Here is an 11,948-nt window from a genome sequence, read left to right as displayed (position 1 = left end):
TGGCACAGCGGTCTAAGGCACTGCATCTCTGTGCTAGAAGCGTCACTACAGACACTGGTTCAGTTCCAGACTGAATCACAACCGGCCGTGTTTGGGAGTCCCGTAGGGTGGCCCAGCGTCACTAGGGTTTGGCCGGGGTAGGCATTCATTGTAACTAATGTGCCTAGTTTAAATAAAGGTTAAATAAAATCGTCTCAGTGGATATAGGTATACAGAAAGACAGGGGAGAAGAGGAGCGAAAAAAGGAAGGAGAGAAAGAAATAAAGAGTGACAAAATGTGACTGTGTGTGTAGTCATACATAGCATCTTACCTGTCTGTACGTGTCTTGGTGGTGCTCCTCGTTGCGCGAGTCGTAGTACTGTTCTATGAAACCGAAGTATTCCTGTCTCTTCCTCTGTAGCGTGCTCTCTCTCCTCTCTGTGTTGGCAGGAAGGTAACCCTGGGAAGAAAACACTAGGATAGTATAGGCTCCTCAAACTCAACTCAGGACCTCGAAGCCAGTTCCACTCCTTTAAAAAAAAGATATGTTTTAAATTTTCATTTTATTATTTCCCCTAACCCCGCTAATTGGACAACATAACCTAGGATTCTACTACCAGAATATACATACTATAAACATTTTACGGACAGAGTATATTTTACATTAGTTTTGTTTGTTTTTAGTCCCATCCGTCAGCCTGCCTTTTCTTTTAATTTAAAATCTGTAGAAACTGAAAATAGAAAGGTTGAGTTTTGGTTGAACATCGCATAGTAAATTAAATGTTGCACTTCTTCAGCCATTCCTGCGACCAAAATATGATATGTTGGACTCACTAAACACACACGCTTTATCAGTAAATTATGTCTGAGTGTTAGAGCTTACCCCTCTCTATCCGTAAATAAAAGTAAAAAGAAAATGATGTGGTCTGGTTTGCTAAATATAAGGAATTAGAAATGATTTATACTTAAGTATATTTCATAGCAAATACTTTTACTCAAGTACAATTTTACGCGTCCAGGCTCTGTCGTAACCGGCCGCGACCAGGAGATCTGTAGGGCGATGCACAATTGGCCTAGCGTCGTCCGGGTTAGGGAGGGGTTGGCCGGTAGGGATATCCTGGTCTCATAGCGCACCAGCGACTCCTGTGGCGGGCCGGGCGCAGTGCACGCTAACCAAGGTTGCCAGGTGCACTGTGTTTCCTCCGACACATTGGTGCGGCTGGCTTCCGGGTTGGATTCGCGCTGTGTTAAGAAGCAGTGCGGCTTGGTTGGGTTGGTATTGGAGGACGCATGACTTTCAACCTTCGTCTCTCCTGAGCTCGTACGGGAGTTGTAGCGATGAGACAAGATAGTAGCTACTAAACAATTGGATACCACGAAATTGGGGAGAAAACGGGGTAAAATTCAAAAAAAGAAAACATTTAAAAAATAAATTCGAATTTTACTGGGTGACTTACACTTGAGTCATTTTCTATGAAGGTATCGTTACTTTTACTCAAGTATGAACATTGGGTACTTCTTCCACCACTGACCAGTAGTCCCCAGTCACCTGGTTTCACTTTACAAGCACACAACACAAGAGACCGGAGCCTTGTGAGCAATGTTCCCTCTAAGCACGCACAGCCCCACGAGACTGACGCACAGAAGAAATATCAGCCCTTTTAGTCAACACTATCAACATTTCCCTCCGCTGTGTGAATTGTGAACGAATCAACGCAATATTAGTCACTTTCAATGCAACATACCGAAACAAAACAACTATGCAAGAGATTCTCGCAAAGTGCATTGAAGTAGGATTCTATTGCATTGACTGACAACTCAGGCCCATACTCTACACAGACCGGTGCACCATAACCAATCAGAGCTACAGTATCCCTATACGCAAACAGACCATTGCCATACTTGGATCTGTACTATTCACTTTGAACTGTGTTTACAGAATGAGTGGTTTGCGAATAGATACGTTTGTTTTGCAATCAAACCAACAACTGCATGTAGCCAGGTGTACATTTGTTCATATTCTGTCAGTGAGTTATTAGCTCAGTTATACCTCATTTCTAGTCAGCAATGTCGGAGTGGTTGCTTCCTACAAGAGCACAACACGTGCATTTCTAGCCTTCTTTGAAAATGCAAGTCAGGTAAAGAGCATTTTATCTGCAAGGGGCAGTGTTGTATTTTGGGGCAGTGTTAGCTTATTCAAGCCTGTTTCAAAATATAAGTAGCCAATATATAAAGGGTAGCATAATTTGCCTGATCATCCGTAATAATGGTATGAGAATATTTATGCATTTCATTTTGTAAAGTGGTTTCTTGCAAACAAATACAACATGTTCAGTCACCTTGTCTGAGAGACAAGTGGATAAACAGGTTACTATCAATCGCTACATTTCTTTGAAAAGTCTTATGGAATATAGGCCTACATTGAACACCACACATTGGCTACTGTAGGCTGAAATACAGAACAGCTAATTCTATTTTAAAATGTACTGCGATGCATTTTCTCCATAGTTTATGCTAAGCCACTCGGATAAGCCTACATTATGATCAAATAGCCACAGCAACCTACTTGGCCACTATACCTGTAACCTAAAGTGAGTACAGCGTCAGTGTTCACAGTAAACGCGGGCCAGAAGTTGCACAGAAATTCCAAAAAGTTAGAGTTTGCACTCAGCAGACCTGAAATTTGCTCAGTGCCTACATTTTTTTTAGGGAAATTGCTTGTGAGTCACTCACTGTTGTGCAGCACACACCAGGTGATCTTGTTACATACAATATGGAATTCCCAAGTAAGTGGCTGTCAGATAGATGTCTTATAACGATTAAGTTAACTGTCTAAAGTGTGCTAAAAGCTCTGAAGACGTGCATTTGGTTTTCCAATTAAGTAGCTCACTAGCTAAATGGTTAGCTTCTTCCAAAATCAAGCTTCACTTGGTAACAGCAGAGAAACCCCTCCTGGATCCAGAGCCTTGCTGTTATATATTTGTTTTGTGCATGCCAAAAACTAAGTAGCTTTTTTTAGATACTTGTATAGTTGTAGGGTTTAGTTCATATACAAAATGACTGTATAAAATGCTCGCAATGCACTCGTTCGCATTTAGTTCTCATTCTCTATGGATTTTTACATGTACTCGTTAGCATTGCTAACCTTCGGATTACAGTGGGGTTTGAAAACAGCGCCCCTTGTGTCCAGTGCCGGTATTACCAAATATCCCAGTACGGCACAAGGTCTGTTTGAAGGTATGATAATCTGGATACCACCCAAGCATATTCCACCCTATACTTTGAGTCAAACATACATATTTGAATCAATTCACTGGAGAGAAGAGAAAAAAAACCTGCCCACGCTAGCCTTGTGAGTAGTCGAGAACGATTCATCACAAGCCTAGCATTATACACTTGTCTAGTCTAGATATGCACATACACACCCATGCATCCACACACATTGTGAGAACTATGTTAGGGGATACAGTAACTTCCAATCACTTTAAATCTGCTAAAACGGACTGCGCTCCAGTGGGCACCAGGCTGGGCAAAAGTAGTGCACTACTCTATGTAGGGATGAGGGGGCCATTTGGGACGCACACTAACTGTTCGAGCACTTTACTACGGAGACACAGGTCCACTGCATCAGCAAATGTTTCAGTATGGCAGAGGAATTTGAAAAGGGAACTGTTAAGGTTGTTGGCCATATTATTCTCTTCATATCAACCCACATTCAACAACAGATGGGCAGAGATTAATGCAAAGAGGGTCGAGGGCCTAACAATGGTATGACATTGAAAACACACTCGCACACACCGGATACAAACACACCTCTCCTCCAGTGAGAATGTATCTAGCTACAGTATACATCATAAGTCTAGTCCTGCTGGTGTAGACTAGGCCCATAGTGATACAGTAATTGATTGCCTGGAAATCTACAGCCCCAGAAAACCATTCATCTCTGGAGCAGTTGAGGCTTGTGCCCATTCTTCACTCCCACGGCACAACAAATAGCTCTTACAACAAGACGTATGTGTGCCAGGCAGCCCCCTGAGCACTGGCTATAAGGGCCATTACCATATGTCCATGTAATCACGCTGACTTGATAATGTGCCTTAAAAGGGAGGAGGTGAGGGTTGCTATTCTAATGTTGGTGACAGAGGAAGTTCAAGTCTTTCAAGAGACTCAGAAGTATTATCCGAGTGCTACTGCTGTGAGATATGCAGTGGATAGCTAGGTTGGGTGGGGTCAAAACCTTTTGAAAACTCCATTAACCCTCCTGCTGTGTCCCAGTCGAATTGGACCAACTTACAAGTTCTCTCTGAAAAATGTAGTTCATTTAATCTGATTGTCATACGGTTCCATGACTTTGTCCACACAAAATACATTTTGATGATTTTCATAACACTTCGGGTGTTTCCAGTCAAAAGGGACCGGTCATTAGAAATGAATGGGTGAGACAATGTCTAAAATTGACTTCAGGCACATGCCAATTCATCAGATGGACACACTTGCTCCCCAGACCACCACATTTGAGCATGTGAACCACCCCCTTCTTGGCTTCCATGGCAACGCCCCCAAAAATAATCTTTCCCCACCTGTTGGCATTCTCACAAACAATCTCAACATTGCTTCATTAATATATAGAACTTCACTCGCAGCTCTGGTATATAAAGCTTTTTTGAGGCCTTGCTCACAATTCATTCTGTGGCAGCACAATTACCAAACGATATACTGTATGTGAGGCTCTTGATCATATCTTTGATCATGACACTGGTGAGGAGAGAGTCCTTGTTAAACTTTGACAAAGTGGTCTGATAAATAGCACAATAGGTTTCATCGGAGTATGTTACAGTCAAAATAATCCATACATTGTTGTTTTTTAACTCAAAAGCAAGTTGTATGAGCTCAGGTCTATGAGGCCTACAGTCCATAAAGAGCAAATAGAAGTTCAAAACGTGTAATGTTCACAAGAACTTAAGTTGATAAAAAGATCTAACAACATTAGGTGATAATATATGTATTACAGATTTATAATCAGCAATAATGGGGCGGGAACACATAATTAACATGAAACGAACACAACGGGAGGGTTAAATCAGGATGTGGGGGGGAAGTTTCATTCATGAATTGAGAGATTGGTTACTTTATTGATGGAACATGTTGGACTTCACCAACCTTTAGAAATTTCAAGCAGTGATTGAGTCAGAACATGAATAGAAGCGAGTCAAAAGGAGTGAGTCCTTCAAAAGTTTCAAACCACTCCGTCAAACAGTACAAGCACAGTTTGAGTAAGTCACAAACTGGTTAGAGAATGTTGGAGGTGGGCTGGCAGTGTGGTTAGCTGGATACAGTAGAGAGCACATAAAACATAGCAATTTGGTAGGTGAAGAGAAAAATCTGTCAATAGTAATAAATTCTTGATCAGCGCAAGCATTCCAAGTAGGTTCAAGAGGATTGTCTCTTCCTTTGGAGTCAGGACTGTCATAGTTGTGAGCAGATGTGCTCTAAAGCCAGGCAGGTACACAAACCACAGTTAGGTCAATTAAATTCCTGAAATTAGGTGTCCTCCTGTCCAATTCAAAATGTACCCCTAATCCTACCTTGTAACCCCACTAGTGAAGATGGCAGAGGATTGGAGAGGAAAGTGGTCAAATCCAAGTAAATCATCAAACTGTCTTTTTGAACTATAAAGTGTGAGCTTTCTCTGCTCGTTTTTATTTTGTAATTTTCAAAGTCTGCTGCCTCAGTTTGTATGATGGCAATTTGCATATACTCCAGAATGTTATGTAGAGTGATCAGATGAATTGAAAAGTCTCTTTGCCATACAAATTAACTGAATCCCCCCAAAAAACATTTCCAGTGCATTTCAGCCCTGCCACAAAAGGACCAGCAGACATGTCAGTGATTCTCTGAAGATCACTCTGTCATGCTGATTGAGTTCGAATAACAGACTGGAAGCTTCAAAAAGAGGGTGGTGCTTGGAATCATTGTTCTTCCTCTGTCTACCATGGTTACCTGCAAGGAAACACGTGCCGTCATCATAGCTTTCCACAAAAAGGGCTTCACAGGCAAGGATATTGCTGCCAGTAAGATTGCACCTAAATCAACCATTTATCGGATCATCAAGAACTTCAAGGAGAGCGGTTCAATTCTTGTGAAGAAGGCTTCAGGGCGCCCAAGAAAGTCCAGCAAGCGCCAGGACCATCTCCTAAAGTTGATTCAGCTGCGGGATCGGGGCACCACCAGTACATAGCTTGCTCAGGAATGGCAGCAGGCAGGTAGGTGTAAGTGCATCTGCACACACAGTGAGGTGTAGACCATTGGAGGATGGCCTGGTGTCAAGAAGGGCAGCAAAGAAGCCACTTCTCTCCAGGAAAAACATCAGGGACAGACTAATATTCTGCAAAAGATACAGGGATTGGACTGCTGAGGACTGGGGTAAAGTCATTTTCTCTGATGAATTCCCTTTCCGATTGTTTGGGGCATCCGGAAAAAGGCTTGTCCGGAGAAGACAAGGTGAGCGCTACCATCAGTCCTGTGTCATGCCAACAGTAAAGCATCCTGAGACCATTCATGTGTGGGTTTGCTTCTCAGCCAAGGGAGTGGACTCACTCACAATTTTGCATAAAAACACATCCCCCGAGAGCAACTTCTCCCAACCATCCAAGAACAGTTTGGTGATGAACAATGCCATTTCCAGCATGATGGAGCACCTTGCCTATAAGGCAAAAGTGATAACTAAGTGGCTCGGGGAAGAAAACATTGATATTTTGGGTCCATGGCCAGGAAACTCCCCAGACCTTAATCCCACTGAGAACTTGTGGTCAAGAGGCGGTTGGACAAAGGCGGTTGGACAAACAAAAAACACACAAATTCTGACACCCTCAAAGCATTGATTATGCAAGAATGGGCTGCCATCAGAGGCCCAGAAGTTAATTGACAGCATGCCAGGTCTTGAAAAAGAGTCAACCCTGCAAGTATTGACTCTTTGCATCAACTTCATGTAATTGTCAATAAAAGCCTTTGACACTTATGAAATGCTTGTAATTATACTTCAGTATTCCATAGTAACATCTGACAAAATTATCTAAAGACACTGAAGCAGCAAACCTTTTGGAAATTAATAATTGTGTCATTCTCAAAACTTTTGGCCACGACTGTATATAGTCTCGCAATTGTTGTTTTAAAGCTGCTTTTAAAATTACGCATTGTTGGTTGGGGGTTCGTAAGTAAGCATTTCACTGTAAAGTCTACACCTGTTGTATTCGGCGCATGTGAATACACTTCGATTTGATCAGACCGAAACGATTGGATAATAAATGTAGGTTCCAACCCCTGGTTCATGCATGATACTACAGTCCACTCTGGGATTTGTTAGATTGCTCAGTCACTGCAATTCGAACTAAATTCAACAAACTTCCATCCACCACACTTACAGATGCAATCAAATACATTAGCACAGTTACACTTTTACTATGGAGTGCAATGAAGAATGTTCTGTTTATTCATTTCCAAAACTGGTTGAATAGCTATTTCAAATCAAAAGGTATTCGGCGCATGTGACAAATAAACAGGTGTAGACTTTGCAGTGAAATGCTTACAAGCCCTTAATCACCAATGCAGTTTAAGAAATAGAGTTAATAAAATATTGACAAAATAAACTAAAGTTTAAAAAAAAAAGTTGAATCTATCAAATCAAAAAAACGTAACAAGAAATGTACATAATAACGAGGTTATATACAGGGGAAACCGGTACATGTCAATAGTCAGGGTGGCCATTTTATTAGTTGTTCAGCAGTCTTATGGCTTGGGGGTAGAAGCTGTTAATGAGCCTTCTGGTCCTGTATCGCTTGCCGTGCAGTAGCAGAGAACGGTCTATGACTTGGGTGACTGGAGTCCTTGACAATTCTTTGGGCCTTCCTCTGACAGCGCCTAGTATATAGATCCTGGATGTGAGGAAGCTTGACCCCAGGGATATTTTTACTCATGTAGGCGCCTGCAACTTATCAGGTGAGAAATTACACAGCAAAGGACAAACCATTGTCTCCAACCAACTAAATATGAATATTCAATCATTCGTTTTCTCCTTACAGTAAAAAAAAATCTAAATTCCAGTTTGAGGTCATGTGCAGTTGCAAACACTAAAAGTTGTCATTTTATTGTTTTACTTAAAAGAAATTGAATAATGCAAGGGTGCCAATTTAATTTGACTATCTGTTCTTGTGCTTCAGAAAATTAGAAGAATCAATAGCCTTGCCCTTGTGAAAGTTTTTGAAGAGGGGAAAGTAAAACTATAAGGTGCTGACAGTCAGTAGGTAACTATCACAGCTGGCCAGCCTAGATACATCTAAAGACCCCCTTTAACTTGCTGTTGATTATTTTCTCCAATAATCGCTTTGTCAATCCATAGGCTGGCACCTGACACAAACACACAATCTGTTCTCCCATCGCTCTCCCACTAAAAAATAAGCTTAAGGAATCAATTTGGGAAGTAAATGAAATCTTTATTTTCTAGCGAGGAACTGACAAACAAAAATCTACTTAGTGGAGCGCTGGAGAGGCTTGTTGAAGTCTTAACAGTGTGTGTGTGTGTGTGTGTGTGTGTGTGTGTGTGTGTGTGTGTGTGTGTGTGTGTGTGTGTGTGTGTGTGTGTGTGTGTGCAGCAGGTTGTGTGAAGTCAGCAGGATGAAGAGAATTGATTTTTCATTAAAACAACAGCGCCTCAAACGGTGACGGCAGCTCCGTCTGCTCCCACAGAGGCCTGACGAGTCATCGCTCTTGTTTAAAGATGATTCCCTGCTGTTTTAATTCTCATGGCAAAATCACTAACACACAAACACAGGACTAGACGCAGAAAGACATGCCCATATACAGAAGAGGGATACCAAGAAGAGACACACACCAACCCTCACCACACAATGGGTCCAACAGAGTGGAGCTCCAGCTCCGAGTCAGGATGACAGACGAGCCAGACATAGGCAGATGAAGGTCAGACAGGTGAACTAGACATGGCTGTGTGTGCTACCCGGGCTAACCAGGTGGCACTGCACCACCACAATATCATTGCCTCGACGCCCCAAAAAAATGGAACGTGAAAATCAGGTAACTTGGCGTAAAACGCCACCCTACCTCAAAATCTGTGTATTTGGAGTGAATTTAAAAAAAAAAGTGATAGATTACATTTTTGAGTGGCAACCAGGGAAAGTGTTGGGGGATAAAATGGTGATGGTTTCTGTGAGAAGTACCAGCAAGGGGCATGAAATATGGTCATGAAAGTGTTTGGACCATAGTTAAGCTGGTTGTAGCTGCTACATTTCTGGTTTAGTGGCATGGTTTATTATTTTTTTATTTCACCTTTATTTAACCAGGTAGGCTAGTTGAGAACAAGTTCTCATTTGCAACTGCGACCTGGCCAAGATAAAGCAAAGCAGTGAGACACAAAAAACAGAGTTACACATGGAATAAACAGGCATATAGTCAATAACACAATAAAAAAAAATTAAGTCTATATACAGTGTGTGCAAATGGCGTGAGGTGGTAAGGCAATAATTAGGCCATATTAGCAAAATAATTACAATTTAGCAGATTAACACGAGGGAAAAATGAGCAGGTGATGATGTGCAAGTAGAGATACTCGTGTGCAGAAGAGCAGAAAAGTAAATAAAAACAATATGGGGATGAGGTATGTAGATTGGGTGGGCTATTAACAGATGGACTATGTACAGCTGCAGCGATCGGTTAGCTGCTCAGATAGCTGATGTTTTTTGTTAGAGGGAAAAATACATTTTAAAAATATATAAATATAAGTTGTTTTGAGTGCAGAGATTTGATTTTCAAGATAGTTTCTATATCTCTCATTGCATATGAAATCAATCAAAAACAGCTTTGGAAAAAGACCCTTGATTGATATAGAATGATCCATAGGCCTAAATGCTATAGCTAGGATGCTGTGCTAACTATGAGCCCTACACCAGGCTATATATATATATCACATCTGGCCTTGCAGCCACATCAATACCACAAAGCCAGTTGCAGCTGCTGCTTTACCAGCACTTAACATTTAACAATTCCGCTCCATTAGGAAAGTGTACACATTGCCACGGGCGGCTCAGCCATTTTTAACACTGAAAATCCACTTAATTGACTTCCTCCAGGCACTGGAACCCAAGTGGACGATTCTTCTTTAAAAGCTCTTTATTATTCCAGAAAAGCTCATTCTTTTTCATAGGGCTGGAAGCTTCCTCTGTGTCTTATGGCACAGACAGAGATGAGTCTAAACATAACTGTAGCGTAGCTAAGCGTAAAGAGATACTGCCCAGGGAGAGGTAGAATGATGATATAAAAATAAAAATAAACTCATTCACTGTTTTCTTACCTTATAATTCCCTCAGTTTCCTAATAAGGATTGAGACAGTCATTTATAATTTGTGCAGTCAGGTGTTAAAATGCAACTGGCGGGGGTGGAAGGTGATGCAGCATTAAAATGTATTAACAACTTTGAAAGAGACAAGCAGGCATTTTTCTGAGGAGGAACTACTGCTTGCCCTAACCTGCCTCTGGAAAAGAACAAATTGAATATCCACGGCACGATCGGGAGCAGAGAAGGTCACGGGGGACGCGTCGAGAGTGAAGTTTTATTATGTGGCTCCAAGTTTATGGAATAGCGGTAGAGGGTGGAGAATAGATTCTCAGAGGCTCTCCTGTCTATCGCAGACCGCATCTTGACAGAGAGGATTTAAAAGGTCGGGGGAGTGTTCAGATATCCCAGGATCCTTCGGGGGAGGATAAGGATGGCATGTTGCAGGGATTTGGCATCTCCTTCCATCTCCTCCCTTTCCATTTCTTTTTGCAAGCCACACACTTGCATCGCTCATGTGTCTGTCGCACAGCATAGGCCTATATTCAACATTCTGTGGGACAAGTCTGGGGGTCTAAGGGAACCCAGAACACCAAGCCGTTGAGAGCCAGAAGCGCAACCTGATAGGGTGATATTGAATTTGGATATTGATGACTAATCTGAATCGGATAGCCCTATTGGATTGTTGTGCTACCATCATCAGCAAAAGACAAGGTGATTCTACTGACAGACAAATCCCAGACTGAGTGCAATGTACTGTAACCCATTACTTCCCTAAAGTATCTATTACCCCCCTTTTTCCTGTCCTGCTAACCATTCGAAACGTTATGAGTACTTTTCGGGAATCCGGGAAAATGTATGGAGTAAAAAGTACATTATTGTCGTTAGGAAAAGTGTTCAAGTAAATGTAGTCAAGTATTTTTTACTTAAGAACTTTACACCACTGCATCTCAGCCCCTCAGACAGAACTGGGGACCTCTGACACTCATTTGTGTTAACAAAATCTTTGCCATACCCCTAGGCAACATAATAAGCTTTTGTCTGTGTACACAGCAATTAATGTGAAAGTCACACCACTCAAAGTAATGCTCCACACACTGCAGTGATCACCAGACTGAAGTCACCCACTAGTTTGGTCACTGTAAACTGCAACAATAGCTTAATGAGTAAATATTCTGTCTCGTGAATACATTATTTGTGCCTGGCAATTAATTTTTAAATGCGGGTAAAGAACGTTATTCATCTCCATGAATCACAAGGAGAGACCGAGACCGACAGACAGAGAGAGAGAGAGACCGACAGACAGAGAGAGAGAGAGAGAGAGAGAGACAGACAGACAGAGAGACCGACAGAGAGAGAGAGACCGAGAGAGAGACCGAGAGAGAGACCGAGAGAGAGACCGAGAGAGAGACCGAGAGAGAGACCGAGAGAGAGACCGAGAGAGAGACCGAGAGAGAGACCGAGAGAGAGACCGAGAGAGAGACCGAGAGAGAGACCGAGAGAGAGACCGAGAGAGAGACCGAGAGAGAGACCGAGAGAGAGACCGAGAGAGAGACCGAGAGAGAGACCGAGAGAGAGACCGAGAGAGAGACCGAGAGAGAGACCGAGAGAGAGACCGAGCTGGAG

At 42.2% G+C, this 11,948-nt stretch overlaps 1 protein-coding gene across 1 annotated transcript in view; it reads right to left on the bottom strand.

Annotated features, from left to right (window-relative positions):
• The window catches only part of LOC109864391 (TBC1 domain family member 22B-like), a 170,981-nt gene that overhangs the window by 126,331 nt on the left and 32,702 nt on the right, over positions 1–11,948 (bottom strand). Inside the window, exon 7 of the mRNA XM_031798280.1 lies at positions 312–440. Within this exon, the coding sequence (XP_031654140.1) occupies positions 312–440 (129 nt within the window). The remainder of the gene's footprint in view (positions 1–311; positions 441–11,948) is intronic.

The sequence above is a fragment of the Oncorhynchus kisutch genome, linkage group LG19 (assembly GCF_002021735.2).
Source record: "Oncorhynchus kisutch isolate 150728-3 linkage group LG19, Okis_V2, whole genome shotgun sequence".
NCBI lineage: Eukaryota > Metazoa > Chordata > Actinopteri > Salmoniformes > Salmonidae > Oncorhynchus > Oncorhynchus kisutch.
Note: the sequence above shows the minus strand (reverse complement) of the source record. Positions and strands in the feature narration are given on the sequence as shown.